This window comes from Anser cygnoides, chromosome 34, assembly GCF_040182565.1.
Source record: "Anser cygnoides isolate HZ-2024a breed goose chromosome 34, Taihu_goose_T2T_genome, whole genome shotgun sequence".
Classification (NCBI taxonomy): Eukaryota; Metazoa; Chordata; class Aves; order Anseriformes; family Anatidae; genus Anser; species Anser cygnoides.
The window spans coordinates 921,359-946,288 of record NC_089906.1 but is presented as its reverse complement, the minus strand read 5'-3'; the positions used below and the strand labels follow the sequence as shown (position 1 = coordinate 946,288).

Sequence of the window (24,930 nt, the reverse complement as noted above, 5' to 3'; positions counted from 1 at the left end):
CCGTCAAGAGTTTGTGTTTATTTGTCTACATTCAGCTTAATCCAGGTGTACTGCCTGAACAATTCAGGCATACAAAACCCACTCTTTCCCACTGGTTTTTAAAATAAAATCTTCACTTATAAAACTGAAACACTAAAGCATTAAAATACAGAAAGCTCGTTTAACTCACTTCACGAAAGCATTAACAGATGACATATCCCTTATCTATTTAAAGCCATACTGTGTTAACACGTCAACGTCAATTTTAAATAGAAAAAGGATACCGAAATCGTATTAACTCAAAAACCCTATTTAGACAAAGTCGTAATGGCAACTAACAAACCATTAAATACATAGATGCCCAAAATACAGCTAAGTATGGAATTACAGGTACTCAACCATTAGTGACCGGTATCACAAAGAGCACTGCAACATGGAAACGGGGGGGGGGGACAGGGAAGGGGGGGGTTTACATGTTTACTGTGATGCAATAAAACTGAATATTCAAAGGGTGCGCAAGTGCAGGAGGTAACAAAACTCCACACCCACGGAGGAAGGGGCTGCTTTATCTGTACTGGTAATTCATGCTGTGATCGTTTCTGCCGTAGCCGCCTTGCGACGCCTGGTAGGAGCTGGGGGGGCCGCTGTAATTTTGGCCGGAGCCTGGGGAGTTGTAGTTGGACTGCGAGGAATATCCACCTGCGGAGGGAGGGGAGAGGGAAAGGAGGTCGCTGAGGGTCACGCCGCACCGCAAGAGCTCCTCCAACGCCGCGGGACGGGATTTCGGGACGTGCCGCGAGGCAAAGCCCGCCGCCTCCTCCGCGCCCCGACGCGCGCGGGGAAAGGACCGCGGGGCAGCGTTTCGTACTGACCTTGCTTACCTTGGTACGAGGACCCTCCGCCCCCAGATCCTCCCCCATAGCCACCGTGTGAACCAGTGTTGTACGAGGCACCTCCGGAGTAGTTGTTCCCTCCGCCGCCGCGGCCGCTGTTGCCGTAACCTGGAAGGGAGCCGGGGCTGAGCGCGGGCTGCAGCTCCGCCTGCAGGACGCCCAGCGGTCCCGACTGCTATCGGTGGCCATCCCGACTGCTCTCAGTGGCCATCCCGACTGCTCTCAGTGGCCATCCCGACTCCTATCGGTGGCCATCCCGACTCCTATCGGCGGCCAAAGGGACGGTTGCCCCTCAAGGATGGAAGCGTACGCCTGCCTGGTTGTCCCAAGCCACCCGAGCCGACCCCGCGGGTTCCCCGTTCGCCCCCCAAAAGGCAGGAGCAGCCACTCGGGAAGGAGCAGAGAGCAACCCGAGGAGGAGCTGATCTCATTTGACGGCAAAACGACCTAAACCCGAGCGCTTTAAGCCTGCCGATCGCTCCGATGCGCCCACGGGACGGGACCGAGGGGCTGGCGCGTCCCTTTTGTGGTTATCTTATCCCACCTCGCTCCCCACCAACCCAAGCACCCGGCACTCACTGAATTTGCTCTCGTAGTTGTAGTCGGAGCCGCCGCCGCCCGGCGAGTTGTAGGAATTGGAGTAGGAGGAGTAGTTGCCTTGACCGTGGTTGTACCCTTTCTGCTTGCCTTGCGGCGGGCCGTAGTTACTGTACTGGTTTTGGTTGTACGACTGCTGCTGCTGCCCCTGGTGGGACTGATAACCCGACCCGTAGGAGGGTTTTTGCTGTCCCCCGTGCTGCTGCTTCTTGCCGCCGTGCTTTGGGGGCACGGGCGAGTTGTAGTTGTCGCCGCCCTGGTAGTAGGAGCCGTACCCCGAGGAGCCGCCGCCTCCGCCGCCGCTCCCCGAGTTGGAGTGGCCGCCGTTGCTGTAGAATTGGCCTAAACAGAGAGAAGAGCGTCAGCCCCGGCCCCGCGGCGCTGCTCGGAAGGGCAGCCTCACGGCGCCAGGAGCTTTCAAGCCCGTGAAGGGCCCAGGAGCAGCTCGGTGAGAGACTCGGAGACGCTCCACGCAAGCCAAGAGGCGTAACGCTCTACGGAAGCCATCGGCGTCGTACCGCCGTCCAGGCGCCCTTAGGTCTCACGGAGCGACGCCGAGCCGGCTCTCCCCCCGCCTTCGCTCCAGCACGACCCCCAGGCTGAGAACCAGGCTCAGGGCCACTACGGTTTCTTTAACGCACGTCACAATGACCAACGGTTTTGACTTAAAAAGCTCTAAAAGGGTTTAAGGCCTGGTGCTCCACCCGCGTTTGAGACAAGCCAGCCGCCGGCGGCAGCTGACGCTCAGCCTCCACCGCCGAGAGACGCGGGGACGGGGAGGAAACTCGTTCCTCTAACGAGGAACTACGCCCCCGGCCGTGCATCTCGCCCTCCGACACCGAGTAAGGGTTGACGCGGCGGACGAGCAGCAACGATCCGAGCGGGATGAAGGCGGAGACCTCTCACCTCCAAAGCCTGGCACTACGCCACGACCTCGGACCCAAGGTTACCGAAAACCTCTAACGGCCCCAAATATTCCAGAAAGCCTGGATGCAACAGCGTAGCCAAGAGTTAGTGTTTTTCTTTTCTTTTATTTATCAAGAGTACTACAGTCAAGCTCTCGACTACCGAGCAAATTCTCTTCCCGCCCAACTGACGCAGGTTGAGCTCCAGCGCGCTCTTCGTGTTGGGCTGCGGGTGAGAAGACTTACTCTACCGGTCAGACTCGCCGTATCCAAAACTAACTTATTTCAAGGAATAAAAGCCACTAGAATCTAACTAAAAACCTGCACCAGTGTCTGTAACAGCATGTACGCCTCTGACGAGGAGAGGTTTCGCTAGCACCCCCTGCCAAACGCAAGAGAGGTGAGAATTTAGCTGAAAAGACACAAGGAGTCAAGCCTTGTGCCCTCCGCGGTTCCACATTACCCTACGGGAACAACTCCTCCCGAGGGCGGGTGGGAGTTTGCTCCCCAAATTCGTTACGTGGTTGTGTTGTGAAGAGCTTCAAGGCACCTAGCTTTTATTTCTCAGGACTCCAGCTATCCTCGGAGTCGTTTGATCCATTCTTTGCTACCTCCTCTGCGCGGGAGCGAGACTTGCTACGCTACGCAAGATGTTTCCTCCTCCTCCGCAGACCTCGGCTCCGTGGCGTAGAAACGAGGCTCTGGCAATAAGTTTCTCTCCAGCCAAGAACGCCACAGCCGTGGCGAAACAGCTCGACACTGAGATACCTCGCTCCATCCCTTGTGTTAAAATCCCGGGATTTGGTTCAAAGACACGTGGGAAGGCTGCGGGGACGTCTCCAGAGCGAGAGGTCAAGGGCTAAGACCTTTAAATTCGAGCTGCGGATGCTGGAGGTCAGTCTCTCCTGGCTAAGGAGCCGAAATTTCAGGAAATTGCAGAGTTTTATATCAACACTTCATATTTAACTATGAAGTTTCGGTGCCGTTTGGCATCCAATTGTTTTTGACTTCCCCTACATCAAAGCTAATGAATAAAAATATCCGATGCCCAAGTAGTTACTTTAACAAGTATCTGCTTTAAAAAAATGGCAGTTTTTCACTTCGTTCAGGACAGGATCTATTCCCTTGTATAAAAAGTCATTATTTTAAACAAGAGCTTTCTAAAAAAAAAAAGGGAAAGGAGAGGGCATGCATCGTTATTACCATTTTTGAAAATACCCACTAAAAACCTTGGACTTTTTTTAATTTGTAAGCTGGTGCTTGGCGGGTTAGAGGTTTTTGTTTCGCTTTGCTTTTATTTAACTGGTTTCGTTACTGAGTGAACTCAGATGTTGCTGAGCCTCACAAGTCAAATGAACGCCACGGTGCAGGCTTTGCAGCTAAAAACAGTGACAAACAAAAAAAAAATACAGTCGTAAAACAAGCACTACAGCAAGAATAAAGGACCGGACACTTGGAATTCACCAGAGACTCGCGTCTCACCGACTGGCCAATTGCAGAGTTTCCTGCAGTTCCTAATTCCAGTGAAATTTAATCCTCCAGGTAATAAAAATACCTCGAGGGCGAGGTTCGCTGAAGTGCTTTAGGCCCTTTATGCTTGGCTCAAGAAAGCCCGTGTCCACGGAACGAACGAACCCATGCATTTCCAGAAGTTAAAGACTAACATGTTCGCGCTAACTCCTAACGCCTGGATATTTATTGGATCAGTATTGGAAGCACAATTACAATACCTTTGAAAGTACACTAGCTACCAGCCACAAAAATCACATCCCTCAGCGTCAATCCACCAGCGTGTTACAAAGGATGTAGGATTAATGTTTAGCGCACACGATTCCACGTACAAGTCAACATTTTGCATGCTCAGAAAGCTGGGCTGTACTAGGTTCAGAGATGTTGAAAAGTCTTCCCAATATCAAGAGGCATGTACCCAGTTCCTGGGATTTATTAAAAGGCTCAAATTTTGTACAAAACCTGCTGTAAATTAAGACAAAGGTAGATTAAAACACTTCAGTATCTGTTTCTTAAAAATAAAGTAATGCTTTCCATAAAAAGCAAAGATGGGCTTTTTGCCTTTACGCTGAACAGAGCTGGCTTTGCAATTTGTGCCAAGTGCACAAAAAAAACCTTCTTGGATGGTTAGTTCCCCCTGTGGTGTACATCGATACGACCAAGTTCAAAGGCAAATCACAATAAAAACTGCCACTGTCTTAAGTTCTGCAGGCTAAGAGTGTTTCAGACAAGCTGCGGTGAAAAGCCACTGTTGAGAAACCCAGTGAAGCACAGGGACACAGCACGAACACTTTGGGTTTTGGAGTTCGAGAAAATTGGAGTAAAAAGCTGTTTTTTGTGCAATACTTTTAGATGCTCTAGGAAGACCCAAAATCATGATAGCCGTAGCAGTCTGTGAAAAAGTCACCTACAAAAGGGGGAGACAGAGCAGAGAAAAAAAATTAGAATTCTTTTGAAGATGGCAAAATGCGCCACATTTGAAAGTCATGTTTTAGATTTCTCTGCTCCTGTCACCCCCCAATGAAGGCTTCTTCTCAAGACCAATCGCCGTGTATTTTCAGGAAAATCACATTCAAAAGTGTGGCTGATAGCTTCACATGGCTTAAAGCAGAGAAATTTAAAATATTCACAGTTTTAGAGGAAACGTGAAAGTCACCGGGATTCGAGTTTAACTTTTACACCAGCACAAAGGGCCGTCTTTCGTTAATTCTCATTCAAAAAAAAAAAGAGAACCCTTTAAGACGGCTTCAGCGCGAGCACATCACCGCACGTCGCAACCCAGTTCAAGCCTCACACCCCCAGCAGATTGACGGGCACCACAAATTAAGAGAGGAACACTTACTGTAGCCCGCCGTCGCGGAATTGCCTCCGTAACCGTAGCTTCCATAGCCAGCACCTGAATCGGAACAAAGCGGTTAAACACGAGGAAATCAAGGGCGCCGAAGCTTCGTTTCCTCACCGCGCCACGGGCCAGAGCACCGCCTGCTAGAGGAGGTTGATGCGCCGGCGGGCGGCCTGCGGCGGGTCTGGAAGGGACGGGCGGAGGACGCGCGCGGCATCTCACCTGCGTTCATGTAGCCGCCGTGATTGCCGCCGAAGCCGCCCCGGCCCCGGCCGCGGCCTCGGATGTTGCCGCCTCTTCCGCGACCGCGCATGTTGGGCGGCGGGGGCACGTCGTTGTGCATGGGGCCTCCCATCCCGAAACCCGGGTTGTGCTGCTGGGAGGGGGGGAGGGAGAGGCCCGTCAGTACGAGGCTGGCCCCCGCGTCCCGCTGCCCCGCGTCCCAGGGTGGGGAACCCAGCGGGATTTCCGCTCCCTAATCCCGTCAGCAGATCCTTGGCTTCTCTCGAGACATCGTATTATTCCTCCTCCCACTAAAGAGATTAAAGCCGTCCAGCAGGAGGCAGAGGTACGAGAGAACCGACAGTTACACTACACGCAGCCAAATTTACTTACTTTTACTGCAAACTTGGGTCCTCCCCTGGCAGGCAGAGGGGCTCTTTTCTTCTTATTTTGCTCGATGGCAACGGGAGCATCCGGGAACAACTTCTCCAGCGCAGCCAGAGCGGCGTAGGCTTTCGCTACCTTTTTATTTGAGCCAGCTCCTTGGAATTTCTGCCCGTCAACCTCCACCTTGGGAAGGGAAGAAATCATCGCGTGTGAATGGAGAGGGCAGGAGCGGAGGGCGGGCGATTGTGAGAACACTCGGTGAAGTCTCCCACTTCTTACAGTGCCTGCAGGCAACTCCGACAGGCCCAGGGGATTTCTTCCCGAGGCCATCAAGTTACAGGTAACCGAGGTGGGATGGAAAGCGCAGAGGGAGGACAAGGAAGCCACCTCACCTCCATCACGAAGCGCTTGTCGTGGCTGCCGCCCGTCTCCGAAATCAGCTCGTATTTCAGCCCGCGCCTCTTCTCGTTCAGCTCCATCACGGGATTCTTGCCGTGCTTCGTCAGAATTGGTCCCTGTTGTTTCACATTCTGAAAGCAGAGAGGCAGGGTTTTCTCGGGGCTTCGTCGCTAATGGACTAGGAATTGCTCCCAAAAGGCGCGCTCTGGACCGCTTCAGAGGTGGACAGGGCTGCGATAAGCTTGCCCGATGCTTTTCCCCCTCGAATTGTTTTGTCACACCGACTGAGCTCAACGCAGGCCCATTAAAACGACCCGTAGCTAAAAGGCGCTTCCTGGGATGTCCCCCCGACACCTCCCCGAGGAATCCGAGCGGCGCGTGTCGCCCTCTTGGGCTGCGCTCACCTCTGAGGTCTGATCCGAAGGAGGAGAAGCAGCACTGGGCGTAGAAACAGTTTCTACTACAGGAGGAGGAGCAACGACTACAGGTTTCTGTTCCGTTTCCTCGGCTGATTCGTCTCCTTTTCCAGATTCTTTGCCCTCCACTCCTGTGGGTAAACCCATATCTTGCAACACCTGGGGTGAGAAAAGCGGGAGAAGGGATTACTGCAGTGCACTTACCCCCGGCTCTCACGCGCCCTACGCATTTTTGGGTGAACGTCGAGAAGGTCGCTCGAGACGCCCCCTTTGTTAATCGAGTGCCAGGCTCTTCCCAGCCAGGCTGCTTTTAATGAGAGCCCCTCGGCAGGGATTTCCACGCACGGCTCTTACCTTCACCGCCACGTGCAACTTGGCTGTCTTTTTGGAAGGTCCTGACGCCTCGAAGGTGCTGCCATCAATTTCCACCGACATCGTAAAGATGGGAGCATGAACAGGACCAGTTTGAGACACAAGTTTGTACTGGAGCCCAGGCTTTAGCTGGTTTAATTTCATCAGTGCGTTCATGGCCTGGGGAGGTTCAAGTTTCTCCTCTGAACAGAAAAACAGATTTTGCAGATGTTTGTCACCTCTTTAGAAGGAGCGTAACTGATTTCAGACAGCAAGTTCTGATCTACCAGTTTTGGCCTTGGGAGCAATTAAGCTATACCGAGTAAAAATCTGACAGCGGCCAAGTTTTCTTTTTCCCCCCCCTCTTTATTTCCTAAATCCACACGCCCTACAACTCCCGTGTACAGCATCGCTCAAGATCAAACACCGGCAAGAGTTCTTCTCAAATCTGCCCCCCCCAGCTTAGCCTGAGAACAGCTTTCAGGTAGCCCTTTGTACCTACCTCTTGTTAACTCAATACCTTTTTTCTGAATCTTCTTTTTCTTCTTGCTCGGCGACTTCTCCTCTCCGTCCTCCTCCATGGGACGCTTCATTGGAGTGACAGCGTACGTTGTACTGGGAGGAATTTGGACTGTAACAATCGCAACAGAAGAGCTGAGTATTCCAGCAGGAACCTTACAGACACGTTGTTATTATTATTTTTTCTTATTACCTACCAGTATAGTCAACAGGGTTTTCGTTCTTTGGTTTCTTGGGCATTTTGGAAGGCAGGGGATCCATCCCCAAGACTTTGTGAAGCTGGCCAAAAGCAGCAAGTCTCAGAGCATGCTAGAAAGATTAAACGTATGTTACTGGGACGCACAAGTTGCCATAGCCATCTCTGTTCACTGCACAGTTTCAGACAGGAACATTCTACCCACCCCTACACAAAAATCCTCATCAGTTTAAATAGGACTCTCCTTTGAATTTTGAAGTTCGACCCAAAATACGGGTCATGGTAGCAAGTCACTATTTAAAACCTGATACTTTGCTTCTGGTTGGCCAAGCTACAAATTCCTTATTGGTGTGGGACCCATTTGTAGTTCTTTTACTTGACTAGGTATTTAAAAAAGTTAACACCAACCTCCGTGAGGTTACTATACTACCATTAACCAATATGGAAGGTCAGAGTCAGTTGAACTGAGTAAGTTTTTGTAACATCTGTAGTCAAAACTATACCTGAGCACTCTGTGTGATATCTTCCCTTTGTTGTCTGTCTAGATGCCCAATAGCATCAGTGGCTTCTTTTTCACAAGGATCATAAATACCAGAACCATCTGAAGGCAGGAAACAAGGAAGATATGCAGAGAATTATCCTGGTGTTTCTAAAGAAACTAAACTAAGTATTCCCTTGGCATCAATCAACACTCATCTCTCGAAGAACACCGACTGACATGATCCATCCAATGTCCAACATTCTGAAACTCGCCTGGACTATGTTTACAAGTACAATTATCAGGGAAACTGGTGACGAAGCACTCAGAGAACCGGGCTTTACACTGGCGGGAGCCGGTACCTCCCTCTGCGGGGTTTAACGTCATGGGTCCATGGCTTTGAACACACGTGCCCTAAATAGCGGCAAGGTACAGTAGTACCCACGCACGCCGGGGGCTTTCTGAGCTTCGAGTCTAAGCTGTCTGCACGTAAAACACCGGACGTCTCAAACACGAGGCAACGCGACAGCGCGCCAAAGCTTCAACCGCGTTTCGCTTCGGTGTCCCTTTGAAATGGAAATGCAGAGAACCACCTAACCTGGCATAACGATCCCCGAGGCGAGGCATTCGAGAACCCTCCTCAGAGCCTCTCCGGCGCCCATGGGTCTGTTGGCGGTCCCGATGGACTTTTCGCACAGCAGCTCCAGAGGCTGAAAGAGATTTGGGGCGAGTGAGACGAGCCGACGCGCGCGCGCGCGCCTGCGTGGCGCGCTACGATCGCTGCGACTCCAGGAGCCGCCTGAAATTCACAGCGCGGACTGAAAACCAAAACAATTCACGACGTGGAAAGCCGACAGGCGTCTTTTTTAAGGGAGAAAAAAAAAAAAAAAAGACAGGAATTTCTGTCCTTGCAGCTAACTTCTGGAAACGGAGCACGTGCGGGCTGAACGGAGCCGGGCGCGGGTTTGGAGAAGCGGAACCAGAACCCCGAAGAAACAAAACGGGACAATTACCCATCCTCTCAGCGGTGCCCAGGTAGGGACCCGAGTACACAGATCTCTCAACACGCGTATGACTATGACGCACGACTTCAGACCGTTAGCCCTGGCCTAGAAGAGGAATCAGAAGCAGACACACATTCAATAGAAACCCCAAAACTGCTCGGTCGCAGACATTAACTTTTGCAGTGCTACTTTGTCAAGGGTAAACGGTATTCCACGTGGCAATTTTATAACTGGTGACAACAACTGGAGTGTACGAAGGCGACATTACTCTTAACACAAAGCAGCAGCTACGCATCTACTCGTTAAAAAAAGGTTCCTTTCCACCAACGCTTAATTTGCTTAAGTGCTTCTTTAGCAGCTGTACCGTTGACAGACGCTAAGTTCAGCACGTCTAACTATCGTCCAACGTTAAAGTATTTTAAGTAAAAAAAGAAAAAAAGAAAAAAAAGAAAAAAAAAAAAGAAAGGTAGCCCGTTAAAGGTTTACAAATTTTCTACTTAAAGACAAATATAAGAACAAAATGCAAACCTGGAACCACTTGGCGTGTCGCAGTGACGCCAAGGCAGCAAGGCATTTCTGCCTGTCCAGAACGTCCGGGGAGTCGTTGACTGATAGCGTTTCTATTCGTGGATGGAATAAGAAGACAAGGCACAGTTTGACCAAGGGGGTTCTGTCAGGTGGAGAGGGGATGAGGCAGCTCCCTACGGGCAGCTGAGGCTCCCAAATGATCGTGATCTCGCTCCGTTACCTGGGTGGGTGGCCTGCAGTACGCTCGCCCCTTAGAAATTAAAACTGCAGAGGTGGTGGTGGTGGTGGGGGGGGGGGAGGTTCAATTATCGGGGACGGGCTAAAATCTGTTGTGCGAGGAAAGATTGGGGCGTAATGCTCCGTGGGAGAGGACCGAGATCCTTCCCGGCTCCAACGGAGTCGGAGCGCGTGAGGCCTGTGGTAGGCAGCGGGGGGGAATTTGATGTAAACCCCCGCTCCGAGCGTAGCTTTAGAGGAGGAGCGGGGGGAAGAGCTTTGCTAGGATCAAGGGAACCCCCTCCGCCCATAAGGCTTGACTGCCCCGGCCCCAACCCGTGACAGAGAGCGTCCTGTTGGTCAAAGGTCCAGCGTCCCTAAAATTGACAAACTAGAAGGCTTGGTAGACGAGGTCAGATATCAAAACCAAAGACAGTCAAGAGAGCACAAGAATATTTCCCGGTCTGTGCTGCAGCAAAACTGAAGATATGGTTTTCAAAGAGCTCAAAGTTGCCGACGACCAGGGTTTTAGATAAGGCTAGTGCACGGAGCAAGCGTTTGGGGGGCGCGAATTAAACGGCGCGATGCCTGCGACGCAGAACCGGTCGCAGCGAAAGCCACTCGAGTGCAAAAACGCCCGTGGATTCTTATTCCGAGAGAAATTTGAGGCCGAATGGGGAGGCTAACTTTATCCAAAACTCTGCATCACTTTCTGGAGTTCTGAACTTCAGCTGATGAAACAGCCGAGCAAGGAGACCCAGAGCACCTATCATTCTTGCTGCAACACAAACTGTTTATAACATCCAATCTCATTTACATGCAAGTCATTTAACGAGAAGCCTTCGATCTCTTTTTTTTTTTTAAATGTATCCATTTATATTTTTTACGTCACTGTGCAGGCCACTTACATGGCTAGATACAAAAAAGATTAAATACAACAATATCACGTATTAGTGAACTAAAGGCCGAAGAAAAAAGGAAAAAATAAAAATAAATAAATAAAAGGAGCAAAATACCATTTGAAAGGTGCTACTCAGTTTCACAAAACTTGGTCCAAATAAACCACAACCACCATCTCATGAGGTTAGGGTTGCCTCGAGGAGTTTGGAATTTGCACAGAAATCACTTTCGCCACTTTGGATGAAACTGAAGAGCACGCTTTAACAACGAATTAGCGACAGAAATGTTTCCAGACCGACTGTCGGCTGTTTTCAGTCTTCCATACCTCCAGCTAACTGTTTTTCCATTTCTTCTCTGACTACGGGCGACGTCAAGTGGATGGTCAGCGTCAACGGAGGCTCTTTTGTGTTCTTAATTACAATGGCAGCATCACCAACGGACTGGATTATTTCGTATTTGTCTTCGGTAATAGCCTGCAACAGAACGGGAGCGCTTAGTGCTCGTCTCGTTTCCTTCTGTGAGTGCTCCGAACGCCTTTTTCCAAGGGAAACCAAACCAAAAAAAAAGCACGAGGCGTGCACACAACATTTCAGCTAATAAAACGGAGTTCATTGAGAAAGTAATTCCAGAGCAACGCTACAGGTCTAACCGAAAACACGTTTCCAAGGCAGAACAAAGGACGTCAGAACAGACGGGACGCCAGGTGTCTCTTTGTCCGTTTAAGACTTATTTTGCTCGTTCTGCTCCCTGCAACGAGCACGGAAAAACACAAAGGTCTTACTCACAGCAAGCTGTACGCCAAGATTGTCGGCCACTTTCTCCAGGAGGTCCGAAGTGGGCTTATCCTTGCACAGAAGGACTAGCTCGAGGTCCAAGTCCCCCTTCAGCAACAGGCCTTTCGCCACAAGCCCCACGCGCATCACTCCGCGGAGGGTCCTGGTCAGCTGCTCCGTGGCCTTCTGATCCCTGCAAAAGGACGCGGCACCATGGCAGCGGCCCCAAAACCAGAAAATCCCCCGCAGCAGCCGGGTAAGCGCAAGCGCTCAGCTGAAGCTCGGGGATCGCTCTGCGGAGCTCCATCAGGATGCACGAGCCCTGCTGCAGCGTTACCGCACCCGGGCAGGGAAAAATCGCTCGGTACCACGTTAGCCCCCAAATTAATCCCAAAGCCAAGGGGAACGGCGCCTCTCCCAGCTCCGGCAAGAGCGTTTTTACTAACCGAAACCCGCTCGATGCCTTACCCTCCTTCTTTGTTCTCCTCCTCAGCCGCTGTCTCCATGGCCTCTGTCTCCGGCTGCTCGCCGCCGACTTTCTCCTGCTCGTCGATCCAGTCGGACACGGCTTTGAGCGCCCGCTCCGTGTGGGACACCATGTTCTGCACCGCCTCCAGCTCCTCCTGCGTCGGGTAGACGGCCGAGTGCTTCGCCATCACGTGGCGGTCGTCGTTCACAAAGATACGCATTGGTCGCTGCAAGGGCGAGGCGAGGCGGTTTACAGAGTCATCCCAGAACCGTCTGGGGTGGAAGAGACCTCCGAGATCACCGAGCCCAACCTCACACTAACAAGCCCTCCACTAAACCACATCGCGAAGCTCTACACCCAAACGTCTTTTAAAGACCTCCGGGATTTAGCGCCAGGCCAAACCCAGAGGTTTTCTCTCCGAAGGCTGTGAGCTCTTCCCTTTTTTCAACTCTCCCCTTACCATTTTTGCCTCCGAGCGTCCCTCCGAGCGCTCCCGTCCCCGCGCGTCCGGCCCGAACGTGCTCGTTTAGATTCTCCCGCCGAAGAGCCCGTCCCGGTACCACACTTTTTGGTAACCTGAAAGGAGAAAAAGCCAATTAGCGAAGGGTTCTCGGCGGGACCGTCAGGCCTCACGACCTCGCTGAGCACCCGGAGAGCCGGCAGCGATCGCCACGGGCAGCAAGGAGGAGGATGAGAGCCGGTCGGCGGACACCGGGCTCCCTGCTCCCGATGATTTCTGCTCCCAGGGCCCGAGCAGGACCCGTGGCAGCAACCGACGCAGCCCTAAGGACGTCATTGCGGCTCCTCGCACCCCGAAGGCTTTCCCGTTAACGGTGGAGTTTCGCAAAGCCTCCGCACGGGTTTCTGAAACGAAGCGCGACGAAGGTGAAGCGCCGACGCGCTCAGCAGCGGCTCGCGCTGGGAAAATTAACCGTTTCTGACGCGATTTGGCTATCAGCTCGCCTAATTCCACGAGGTTGCTGTCACCCGGTTACCGAGCTTCGCCGTGCCCAGCCTGGCGAGAGGCTGCTTGTAAAAAAATCCCGTTGCCACCTCCTGGCTTTTTTTTTTTTTTTGACCCCAAATTCATCTGAAGGCTCCGCAGTAACCAAGCTGGATCCCCACCGAGGTCGACAGGAGGAATTCGGCGGCTGCGTAGCTCCTCCTCTTACTTTCCTTTAATTCCCCGGCAGGCGCGGTCCCGAAGTCAGCGCTCGCGTCTTGTCAAGCCCAGCAGGTGGAACCGAAACGACGGCCGCGTGTTTTGGGGCGAGAAACCTCCTTCGGAGGGAGACGGAACCCCGGAGGCTGAGCCCCCGCCGCAGCAGCTGGCTCCTTTTGGCAAAACCCGGGCGCTTCCATCCCCTGCTGCGGGCTCCCAGCAAAGGAAGAGCCGTGTCCTGCAGGACTCAGGGTTGCCTTCGGACGCGAGCAGCTCCCAAATGCCGTCCCGCGCCCGCCAGGAGCGGCTTCGGCGCGCCGGTAGCGCTGCGGTTGCTGGATCCGTGGTCGTTCATCCGGAAATTCTTCCGCAAGGCCCCCGATTTACCGGGGGCGACGCGATCCCAGACGATCCTGCCCCGCAGCCAGCACCTCTGCCGGGTCCACGTCGGAACCGCCCCGTAAATCCGGCCACCGAAACCGCTGCCACGCGCGGCCCCGCCAGCATTTACCCCCGAACCTCACGTCTCTCCAAGTTTCCAGCAGGTTTCCCTCAAAATTAAACCCAGTGAGGCTCACTTTTCCTTTTTTTTTCCCCCCCCATCCCCGCTGGAAGCTGTACGGTTCGTCTGTCCCCAGGCTAGCCAGGAACTGCTGCTCGCGAGTCCACCAGGAAATCCAAACTCAGCGTTTTCTGGCAGGTGATACAAACCGCAGGGGAGCCCGACGGACCTCAACTTTCCAAAGCCATCCAAGATCCCGGAGCGATAACGAACTAGAGTGAATAATTAGCTGCCCAGGTGCTCGGCGCTTTATTAGAGCGGTGCCATTTTACCGGCGCTGTCCGCGCTACGACAACGCGCCGGGACGGAGCTCGCAGCCCCGCGGCGTCGGTTCCTTCCCAACCAGAGCCCGGGCTCAGGACCTGAAGGAATTTATGAAGGAATTTACCCACAAAACCGGGAGGAATCGGGAAAGCTCCTTGCCTCCAGCTGCCGCAGGTTTTCGGACTCGGCACGCGCAGAGGTTTCTAGGGCTCGGGAATCTCTCCGACTCCAGTCCCGCAAACACTTAGGCCCAGGGCGACTTTTTTGCTCCGAACCTGGACCCGAGGGTAATGAAACCCAGATGCCAGCACCCACTGCGCGGGAAGGAGGATTCCCAAACCTGCAGCGCCCCGCGCGCCTCCTTGCGTCGGTGGCGATCGGCTCGCGCCCCGCGGCGTTTGCACCCCCGACGGTTTTTACTCGGCCCTGCCGCTGCCCACGGGCGATTTTCTTCAAACTTCCTCGGTTTCTTCCCAGAAAATCAGCCGGGACGCGAGCGAGGGAGGCGGCGCGGCAGCCGCTTCGGCCGTCAGAACGCGCCGCAGCGACTCGAGAGACGAGAGCGGCGCTGCCCGCGATGTCTGGGGACGGGCGTTACGGACGTTACCTCTCCTCGGGCAAGCTCCCAGCTCCGTTTTCCTCCCCCCAGAGCCCCCGGGGGAGCCGGGCCGGCAGCGTCGCGGGACTCGCGCCTCCTCGGGACACGAGCGCGCGAGCGAGCGGGTGGGCGAAGGACGCGCGGCCCCCGCCGCCGCTCCTCTCCTAGGGCCGAGAGCTTCGGGGATTAAAAGCGACGAAAGGCTCGGCCCCGCTCCTCGCCCCCACCCCCAATTTCACCCCCCAAATTCTCCCCCCCCCCCCCAAGTTCCACCTCCAAAAACCCGGTGGGGATGGAGGGGGGGGGGGTCAGCAAAGCCCGCGGGAAGGATGCCGGGGGTTCGGAGGAAAGTTGAACGCCGCGAGCCCTATTTTATGTGTTTTGGGGAGGAAACGGGTTTCTTTGGTTGTTGTTGTTTTTTTTTTTTGGGGGGGGGGGGGGGTTGCTGTATTCTTTTTGCCCCCCCCCCTTTGTGCTTTCAGCCGGTTTTGGAGCGGGGGAGACGGCGGCGGGTAACGGGAAAGGGGGGGGGGAGTTTTGGGGGTGGGGGCATGCGTGGGGCTGGGGGGGGGTCAGTGTGGGGGGGTCTTTGGGGGGGGGAGGGGATTAATGGGGGGGGAGGGGGAAAAGGGGGGTGAAGGGGAGAAGGGGGGTGAAGGGGAAGAGGGGGGTGGGGAAAGGAGGGTGCTGGGGGGGAAGGGGGGAGTTGGGGGGGGAAAAGGGGGTATTGGGGGGGGGAAGGGGGGGGCGTTAAGGGACAAAGGGGGGGGGCTGTCGGGGGGTGACCCCCGCCCCCCCCCCGGGGGTCGCCGCCATTTGCAGGCGCGGGGAGAACAAAGCGCGGCGGGAACTCGGGGGAGGGGGGGGGGGGCTGCAAAAAGCCCCCCGCTCCCCCCCCCCCCCCCATTTACCTCCTCCCCTTTAACCCTCCCCCCCCCGCAGCACCCCGGGGGGGTCTCCCCCCCTCCCCCCCCCCCCCCTCCCCCCCAGGCCGCTGCCCCCCCCCCCCCTCCCCTCCCCTCCCCTCCCTCCCCCGCTCACCGCCGGCCCAACGGCCGCCCGCCGCCATTTTGTCTCCCCAGCACAATGGGGCCGCGCGGGGCGGGAGGAGGAGGAGGAGGAGGAGGAAGGAGGAGGGAGGAAGGAGGCGGAGGCCAGGTCAACCCCCGGCACGGGCCCGGCACCGCCCCCGCTGCCCCGGCCGGGCCCGGACCCACCCCCCCCCCCCTTCCTCCTCCTCCCCCCTCCCAGTAGGGGCCTACCGGGCCTGGCGGGGAGGGGGGGGGAGGGCCTGGAGCGGCTCGGCCCGGCCCGGTTCGGCTCGGCCCGGCCCGGTTCGGGCTCCGACTGCAGCGCGGGGGGCGGAGCCGCCGCCGCCACCGCCGCCGCCGCCGGCGGGAGTGGAAGGGGGGGGAGAGGGGAGGGGGGGAATAAACCGCGCCGAGGGGGGCGGGGGAGAGGGAACAGGGGGGTCACGTGACGCCGCCCGGGCTCTCCTCAGCCAATGGGAGGGGAAGGCGGGGAGGATTGGGGGGGGGGGGGGGGCGTGCGCGCCGCCGGTGCTGCGTGCGCGCCGCCGGGCTCCTCCCCCCCCCCCCCGAGGTGTGCGCAGGCGCGGGAAGGGCTCGCCTCAGTGGTGGGGGGGAGGGGCCCCGAGGGGGGGACGTCGGCGGCCTGAGGGGGTCGTGGGGGGCCCTGAGGGGGTCGTGGGGGGCCCTGAGGGGGTCTTGGGGCTTCTTGGGGGGCGTGGGGGTCCTGAGGGGGTCGTGGGGCTTCTTGGGGGGGTCATGGGGGTCCCTGAGGGGGTCTGGGGGTCCCTGGGGGGTCTGGGGGGCCCTGAGGGGGTCTTGGGGCTTCTTGGGGGGGTCATGGGGGTCCCGAGGGGGTTGGGGCTCCCTGAGGGGATCTTGGGGCTCCCTGAGGGGATCTTGGGTGTCCCTGAAGGGGACCCCAGCGGTCTGAAGGGATCTTGGGGCTTCTTGAGGGGACTGTGGGGCTCCCTGAGGTGATCTTTGGGGCTCCCTAAGTGGGACCCCAGCAGCCTGAAGGGATCTTGGGGCTCCCTGAGGGGGTGGGGGTCCCTGAGGGGATCTTGGGGCTCCCTGAGGGGATCGTGGGGGTCCCTGAGGGGATCTTGGGGCTCCCCGAGGGGAAGGGGGACTCCGGTGGCCTGAGGGGATCTTGGGGCTTCCTGAGGGGCTCCAGGAGCTTTCCGAGGGGATCTGGGGGCTCTCTGAGGTGGGACCCTGGTGGTCTGAGGGGATCTGAGGGGAATCTGGGTACAAAGGGGACTGGATGGTGTCCCCAAGGGGTGCAGAGCACAGGGGGCCCCCCGTCCGGCCCTGAGGCCTCAGAGGGGGCAGTGGGCCGGCTGCCTGATGGGCAAGGGTGCGCTGACAGCCCAAATCCGGGGTCGGGATAGCCCAAATCCGGGGTCGGGATAGCCCAAATCTGGGCTTGGGATAGCCCAAATCTGGGGTTGGGATAGCCCAAATCCAGGGTTGGGATAGCCCAAATCTGGGGTCAGGACAGCCCAAATCTGGGGTCGGGATAGCCCAAATCTCGGGATAGCCCAAATCTGGGGTTGGGATAGCCCAAATCTGGGGTTGGGATAGCCCAAATCTGGGGTTGGGATAGCCCAAATCTGGGACGGGATAGCCCAAATCCGGGCTCGGGATAGCCCAAATCTGGGGTCGGGATAGCCCAAATCCAGGGTCTGGGCCCAAATCTGGGGTTGGGATAGCCCAAATCTGGGACGGGATTCCGGGATAGCCCAAATCCCTCGGGAAAAATCCAGGGCACGTTGGGACCGATTGGGAGCGAGGTGTGCCGTCGGCATTCGTCCTTGCCGTCTGACCAAGCTGCTGTGGCCGGAGGGGCCGAGGGCACTGCGACGATCACCTCACCCCTTCCCCACCGTCTTCGCCTGCATCCCCCCACGACGCTTCCAAGCCCGGGCTCTGCAGTTTTTCGTCACCTCGCTGTTTTGTCGCGGGACCACCAAATTTCTGCCTCGGAAGAAACCTTGAGCCCGGACGAGCAGTTGCAGCCGGCCTCCATCGAGCTTTTCCAGCTCGGGCTCCACCGAGCAGCGCATCGAGGCTGGTAGGAAGGGGGCCGGAGCGTGTTCGTGGGTGGCGGAGGGGGGGCCAGCCGCAGCGGCATCCTCCCGGGACGGGAAGGAGGACAACGAGCCCGGGGAACGGTCTCCGCACCTTGAGGGACGCGGAAGAGCTGAGCGACCTCGCCGCACGCTTCTAATTACCATAATCAATTAGCCTGTCGGAAAGCTCCCAAAGCTTCGGGATGCAGAAGGAGCCCGTTCCTCCTGCCTCGTCAGCAAGTTCCCTCTCCCGCTGTAACGCGGCGGGGGAATGATCTCAAAAATGCCTTTGCTCGCTCAGCTGTGAGCCTGATCGCTTGTAACTGTCCAAACGAAGGCTTTCTCCTAAAAAAAAAAGACAATTAAACCCAGTGAGGTGATGCTGGAGGGCGCTGTCTTCCGTGGTTATAGGATTCTTGGGCGATAGCTTGTACCCAGCCAAAAAAAAAATCAAGCCGCGGACTCTGAAGACAGGAAGCAGAGAGTTAATGTGTGCGATCGAGCAAGCTCAACGGCCCTTTTTTTGGGGCAAAATCCAGCAGTTTCCGTTACCCGCGCAGTCGCGCTCTGCGTTTCCTCCAGCTGTTCCGCGCCGGTGGGCAGCAGGCAGGTGAGGGGCTGCGGCCTGACGCCTCCCGTCACCAGAAGCTGCTTTTTAACAGAGCTGCGCTGGGAAAGGAGCTGCTGTGGAGGGGAAAAAACTCCCCGCCTCACACCTAGTGGGTCGGGCAGCGGGGCTGCGCGCGCCCAAAACTGCTTTTTTTTTTAGGGGAAGGCGCGTGGAAACCTGCGGGCGGGGAAGTCCGCAGCAGCCCGTCGGGAAGAGACGGGGATTAAGGGTCCCAGGAGCCGGCAGGGTCTGGGGGGGAAACGCCGGGATCGCGCCTAAAGGTAGCCCTTTGGGGAGAATGATGAGGATTTGGAAAAACGACCCCAAAACTAGGGAAAAAGATAAAAAAAAAACCAAACCAATGGTTAGATATTGTGTAATTCTCTGGCCTAAAAAGCCAATAAGAGGAACTTCAGTATTTTGGCCAGAATAAGGGTCCGGTGAAAATTCAGGCTTTAATTTTATTGCTCCGTTTTCAGAGGAAGAACCACGTTATGCTCCATGTAATCCTGATATTGCGCGGGAGACAGCGGCAGCTGCTCCGGGAGGGGAGACAGGGGCAGCAATTGGTGCAGTCCCCGGAGAAGGAGGGCACAAAACGGGTCGGTCGGGAGCACTTTTTGATGGAAGTGGCGCCGTCAGTGTTGTCTAGGGCCCGACTTGGGGTACGGCTCAGGGTTCCAGTTAGGGTTACCTTTAGGGTTGTTGGGAAAGAGAGAAGGCGCAGGGACCTGCTGTGTGTGGGGTTGCGTAACCCTAACCCTAACCCTAACCCAAACCCTAACCGAGCTAACCCTAACCCTAACCCTACCGAAACCCTAACCCAAATCCTAACCATACTCTAAACATAACCCTAACCCTAACCCCTAACCCTAACCATAACCTAACTTTACCTTAACCCAAACCCTAACCGAGCTAACCCTAATACTAACCGTACCGAAACCCGAACCCTAACCCAATCCCTAACCCTAACCGTAACCCGAAACCTGAGTTAACCCTAACCCTAACCGAACTAACCCTAACCCCTAACCGTAATTCTAACCCTAACCCCTAACCCCAACCCTAATCCTAACCCAAACCCTAACCGAGCTAACCCTAGCCGAGCTAACACTAATCCTAACCCTAAACCTAACCCCAGCCTGAACACGAACCCTAACCTAACCTGACCCTAACCCCCAGCCCTAACCCAAACCCAAACCCTAACCGAGCGAAACCTAACCCTAACCCAAACCCTAACCCTAACCCAAACCCTAACTCTAACCCAAACCAAGCTAACCCTAACCCAAACCCTAACCCAAACCCAAACCCTAACCGAGCGAAACCTAACCCTAACCCTAACCCTAACCCAAACCCAAACCAAGCTAACCCTAACCCCCTAAAAACCCTAACCCAAACCCAAACCCTAACCGAGCGAAACCTAACCCTAACCCAAACCCTAACCCTAACCCAAACCAAGCTAACCCTAACCCAAACCCTAACCCTAAACCAAACCCTAACCCTAACCCAAACCAAGCTAACCCAAACCCTAACCCTACCCTAACCCTAACACCAGGGAGTCTCCGCGTTACGGGGCGCGTGCCTTTGGGCGCTGTCCCACAGGCGCCGGGTGCCGGTCGTTGGCTTTGCCTTACAGAGTTCTTCCCCGAGTCCGAGGCGCCGGAACCGCCGCAAATCCGCCCCCGAACTCCTCTTCGCGCTCTCTGAGATCCTTTAATCTCCTCCAGGTACCCCCCCAGCACCCCAAAATTCTTCCTGGGTGCCCCAAATCCCCCCCCCTGGTCTCCAAGCCCCCTGGGGCGCCGTGTCCCAGTGCCTGGGGGCCCTTGGGCCCCCCGCCCCCCCGTCCCTATGCCCGGGTTCTCGGGTCCCCTGGGTCCTCGTGGGCCTGGCGGAGGGGAACCGGGGGGACCGGGGGGGGGGGCTGAGGGGTTAGGTTTATAGGTTAGGGTTAGGGTTAGCTTGGATTAGGGTTAGGGTTTGGGTTAGGGTTAGGGTTAGGTTTAGGGTTAGGGTTATGTTTAGGGTTAGGGTTAGCTTGGGTTAGGGTTTGGGTTAGGGTTAGGGTTAGGGTTAGGGTTAGGGTTAGGGTTAGCGTTAAGGGTTAGGGTTAGGGTTAGTGTTAGGGGTTAGGGTTAGAGTTACTTTTAGGGTTATCTCAGTTAGGGTTTGGGTTAGGGTAGGGTTAGGTCATGTTTAGGGTTAGGGGTTTGGCTTAGAGTTAGGGTTAGTTGTAACTCGGTTAGGGTTAGGGTAAGGGTTAGGTTAGGGTTATGGGTTAGAGTTAGGGGTTAGTGTTAAAGGTTAGGGTTAAGGTTAGAGGTTAGAAGTTAGGGTTAGGGTTAGCTCAATTAGGGTTAGTGTTAGGGGTTAGGGTTAAGGTTATCTCGGTTAGGGTTAGGGTAGGGTTAGGGGGGTAGGGTTAGGGGATAGTGTTAAGGGTTAGGGTTAGGGATTGGGTTAGGGTTAGGGTTAGCTCGTTTAGGGTTAGGGTTAGGGTTAGGGTGAGGGGATAGGGTTAGGGGTTAGTGTTAGGGGTTAGCGTTATGGGTTAGGGTCAGGGTTCGGGTTAGCATTAGGGTTTGGATTAGGGTTAGGGTAAGGGTTTAGGTTAGGGTTAGGATTAGCTCGGTTAGGGATTGGTTTAGGGTTAGGGTTAGGGTTAGGGGTTAGTGTTGAGGTTAGCTCAGTTAGGGTTAGAGTTAGTGGTTAGGGTTTGGGTTAGGACAGTTTTAAGTTTAGGATTAGAGGGGTCCCTTGGTTAGGGTTAGGGGTAGCTCGGTCCCTACATACAGCTCCCGGCCCTCGGGGGGGGGGCAGCGCGGGGGCTGACGGACAGGCGGGGGGCGTGGCCTGGAGGGAGGGGCGTGGCCTTCCCCGGCGTTGCCATGGGGACGGCGGAGAGGGGCGGGGCTGCGTGGGGGGTTGCCAAGGGGACGGCGCTCGGGGAAGGGAGGGGCCGGAGGGCGTTGCCATGGGGATGGGGGCGGGGCCGGCGGGGAAAGGGGGCGGGGCCTGGGCTGGCGCGGGGCTGGGGGGGTCCCCTGGGTCCCCCTGGGGGGGGGGGGGGGGGGCCACGAACAAAGCCCGGCCGGGAGGAACCTGGCGGGGGGGGGGCGGCACCGGGGGCGGCCCGAGGGAAGCGAGGGGACACCGGGGGGGTGCTGGGGGCCGGGGGGGGCTTGGAGGAGCTTGGGGGGGGCAAGGAGGGGGGATTTGGGGGGGTCTGGGGGGGGTTTAGGGGGAATTTGGGGGGCTGGGGGGGGTTGGGGTCGGTTGGGGAAGCGTTGGGGTCGTGGGGGGGGCATTGGGAAAATAGGGGGAGGCTTCAGGACGCCGTCCGTGCTCTTTTTTTATTGGGGGGGGTGGGGGGGGGGGGGATGATGGGCCCCGGGGGGGGCGGGGGGGGCGGGTGGGGCTGGGACCCCCCCTTCCAGCTGTGGGTGCAGGTGCTGCTGTGGGGGCTGCTGCTGGGGCGCCTCCTGCGTTACGGGGCTGGGGGCGCTGCCGGGGAGCCCCCCCCGGGAATGGCCAGGGGGGAGCCAAAGAAGGGGGGAGGGCAGGAGGAGCCCCCCCGGGGGCAGCTTTAAGTGTGCTGCCCCAAAGGGGGTGGGGGGGGGGTCAGGTGAGTCGTGCCCCCCCCCCCCCCCCATATCCACAGGACCCCCCCCCCATGGGGTGTCCCCCCCCCCATCCCCTCCTAAAGCATTTGGGGATGGGGGGGGGTCCCCAAGCAGGTGCTCACCTGGTTTGGCGGGGGGGGGCTCCTGGCTGCTCCATGTCCCCCCCCCCCTCAGTTTCCTTTGTTGAAACTGGGGGCTTATTCCCTCCCCCCAGCACCAGCTGTGGGGACACTGGGCCCTTACTGGGCTATACTGGGAGGGGCAGGGGGGGGTCCCCAGTTTGGGCCACGTGTGCCCCCAGGGCCAAAGCCTGTCCCCGCCCCCCCCCGGCATGGACGATGTGGGGGGGGGCCCAGCTGATCCCCCTGAGCAACGGGGCCGCCGGCACCAACGGGATCGCCATCGACGAGCAGAAGGTGGGCCCGGGGGGGGCGTTGGGGGGGGGTCCTAAAGGGGGGGGGGTGGGGGGAGGACTGGTTGAGGGGATGCTGGGGGGGGGGTGACGTAGGGATATGAGGGGTCTGGGGGGGTTTGTGGCGGGGGTGCTGTGGTCCTAGGGGATCTTATGGGGTCCTAGGATGGGGTCTTGGGGGTCCTAGGGGCTGCAGCCCAGGTCCTGTGGGGGCTGGTGTGGGGATGTGGGGGGTCTTGGGGGGTCCCAGGAGGGGGTGCTGTGGTCCTAGGGGATCTTGGGGGTCCTGGGATGGGGTCTTGGGGGTCCTAGGGTGGTTGCCCGGGTTCTGTGGGGTCTCAGAGGGGGGGGGTCTATGATGGGTCTAGGGGTTCATACGAGGTCCTTGGGGGGGGGTCCTAGGATGGGGTCGTGCAGGTCCTGTGGGGTCTGGTGTGGGGGGCTGTGGGGGGGGGGTCTTGGGGGGGTCCTAGGGGCTGTAGCCCAGGTCCTGTGGGGTCTGGTGTAGGGATATGGGGGGGGTCTGGGGGGTCTCGGGGGGGTGTAGGGATTTGCTGTTCTAGGGGATCTTGGGGGTCCTGGGATGGGGTCTTGGGGTTCCTAGGGTTGTTGCCCGGGTTCTACGGGGTCCCAGAGGGGGGTGTGATGGGTCTAGGGGTTCATACGAGGTCTTTGGGGGTCCTGGGATGAGGTCGTGCAGGTCCTGTTGGGTCTGGTGTAGGGATTTGGGGGGGGGCTCTGGGGGGGTCTCAGGAGGGGGTGCTGTGGTCCTAGGGGATCTTGGGGGTCCTGGGATGGGGTCTTGGGGGTCCTAGGGTTGTTGCCCGGGTTCTATGGGGTCCCAGAGGGGGCTATGACGGGTCTAGGGGTTCATATGAGGTCTTTGGGGGTCCCGGGATGGGGTCTTGGGGGGTCCCAGGGGCTGTCGCTGTCCCCAGCCCTGGGGAGGCGCCGCCGCTGAGCACCAAAACTCCTCCGGGTCAGGGACCGGCTGCGGGGGGGGGTCCCGGGGCCGGTCCCGGGCCCCGTCTCGTTTAACAGCTTCACCGACGACCGGGACGAGGGGACCGAGCGCGCCCTCGGCACGACGCGGGGAGGTGGCGCGGATCCGCCGGGGGGGTTCTGCAGATCCCTCGGGATCCCTTCGGCTGCGGGAGGATCCGGATCGGCTGGGCCGGGCCCCGCGCTGCAGCCCCCCCCCCCCCCCCGTGGAGGAGCCCCCCCGGTGGAGCAGGTGGAGGTGGCCCGGAGGGGGCCGCGGCCCACGGAGAGCCCCCGGGCCGGAGCCGCAGCCATGGAGAGGAGCCCCCCAGGAGCAGGGGGGCTGCGGGGAGCTGCCCCCCACCCGTGGGGGGGGGGACCCACGCTGGGGCAGTTTGCTCCTGGGGGACGGACCCCGTGGGAGCGGTTCCCTGAGGAGCTGCTGCCCGGGGGGGCTCAGCTGGGCGAGGACGGGGTCCTGGGGGGGGGACACCCCGCAGCGCAGGGGTCGAGAGGGACGGAGAAGGAGCGGCGGCGAAGCAGCGCCAAGGGCTGACCGCGACCCCCCCCCCCCCCGTTCCCCCCCGCCGCTGCTCGGGGTGGGGGGGGAGGAGGTGGAAGAGGGTGGACAGGGTGGGGGGGGGGGGTGTGGGGGGGTGTGGGGGGGGGAAGGTGCTTTTGGTTTCTTTCCTTCGTTTCTCGCTTCTCCGGCTCGGCAGGGGGAGGCAATAAATCCTCCCCTCGCCCCGCTCCGAGCCGCTAATTATTGAGCAAATCGTTCGCCCCCCCCCCCCCCCAGCACGCCCCCACCCACCCGAAGAAGCCTGGGGGGGGGCTGAGGGACGAAGCCCGCGCCCCGCGGGGCAGCCCGGGCAGGAGCCCCCCCCGCCGGGACGCCTGCGGCCCGCACCCCCCCGGGGCCCACCCGGAGCCCACCCGGAGCCCACCCCAAGCACCTGGGAAGCGGGGGGGGGGCAGCGAAGCACAAGGAGGGGGAAGGGGCGCAGGGGGCGCAGGGGGCGGGGTGGTTTTGATCCGGCTGAGCTCCAGCACCCTCCAGCTCCCCCGGCCGCCTCCCAGTCGCCCCCAGTTTCCTCTGGGATGCCCCAGAGGCCTCCCAGGGCGCCCACTGTGCCCCACGAGTCATCCTGCACCCACGTCCCTGCTGTCCCCAGTGTCCCCAACACCCGATAGCCCAACGTCCCCCACGTCCCCAGTGTCCCCCATGTCCCCAGTGTCCCCCATGTCCCCAGTATCGTTGCCGTCCCAATGCCCCATGTCCCCGGTGTCCCCCACGTCCCCATCCTTGATGGCCCCATGTCCTGTGTCACCCCTGGCCCTAATGTCCCCCTACGTCCCCTACGTCCTTGATGTCCCCCTGTCCCCACTGTCCCCCTATGTCCCCAGCACCCCCAACATCCTTGATATCCCAGTGTCCCCCAGTGTCCCCCAGTATCCCCAGTGTCCCCCCTACACTGCTGATGTCCCCATGTCCCTGCTGTCCCTCGCGTCCCCATTCCCGATGGCCCCATGTC

At 58.1% G+C, this 24,930-nt stretch overlaps 1 protein-coding gene and 1 long non-coding RNA gene across 10 annotated transcripts; one reads left to right on the top strand and one right to left on the bottom strand.

The window, feature by feature from the left end:
- ILF3 (interleukin enhancer binding factor 3) lies at window positions 1-15,866 on the bottom strand. 8 transcript variants are annotated; one of them, XM_066986425.1, is made up of 20 exons: window positions 15,711-15,866; window positions 12,544-12,659; window positions 12,083-12,309; window positions 11,627-11,807; window positions 11,167-11,314; window positions 9,726-9,817; window positions 9,207-9,302; window positions 8,792-8,903; window positions 8,219-8,316; window positions 7,717-7,828; window positions 7,503-7,631; window positions 7,004-7,203; window positions 6,638-6,808; window positions 6,227-6,364; window positions 5,841-6,017; window positions 5,448-5,601; window positions 5,226-5,279; window positions 1,452-1,811; window positions 852-980; window positions 1-678 (listed from the first exon to the last, which is right to left on the bottom strand). In XM_066986425.1, exons 2-20 carry the CDS (start codon window positions 12,544-12,546, stop codon window positions 545-547), a joined length of 2,715 nt encoding a protein of 904 aa, XP_066842526.1. In that variant the 5' UTR covers window positions 12,547-12,659; window positions 15,711-15,866; the 3' UTR covers window positions 1-544. The 8 variants fall into 8 exon arrangements, with proteins under 8 accessions (XP_066842526.1, XP_066842528.1, XP_066842527.1 ...); XM_066986427.1 differs by having other exon boundaries at window positions 861-980; XM_066986426.1 differs by having other exon boundaries at window positions 5,448-5,598.
- A 1,598-nt stretch (window positions 15,867-17,464) lies between these two features.
- Window positions 17,465-24,017, top strand: LOC136788267 (uncharacterized). Of its 2 annotated transcripts, XR_010827148.1 has the most exons (5): window positions 17,465-18,382; window positions 18,542-18,663; window positions 18,862-20,106; window positions 22,304-22,418; window positions 23,399-24,017. It is a non-coding gene; the product is annotated as an uncharacterized lncRNA (long non-coding RNA). The 2 variants fall into 2 exon arrangements; XR_010827147.1 differs by having other exon boundaries at window positions 18,542-20,106.
- The last annotated feature ends 913 nt before the right edge of the window (window positions 24,018-24,930 follow it).

What these genes read in the sequence shown, in the direction of transcription:
- ILF3 (XM_066986425.1), bottom strand. An exon ending in ATATCACACAGAGTGCTCAG is followed by an intron (nt 7,829 to 8,218) that starts GTATAGTTTTGA and finishes TAATCTTTCTAG; the next exon opens with CATGCTCTGAGACTTGCTGC. An exon ending in AGGTATTGAGTTAACAAGAG is followed by an intron (nt 7,204 to 7,502) that starts GTAGGTACAAAG and finishes TTTTCTGTTCAG; the next exon opens with AGGAGAAACTTGAACCTCCC.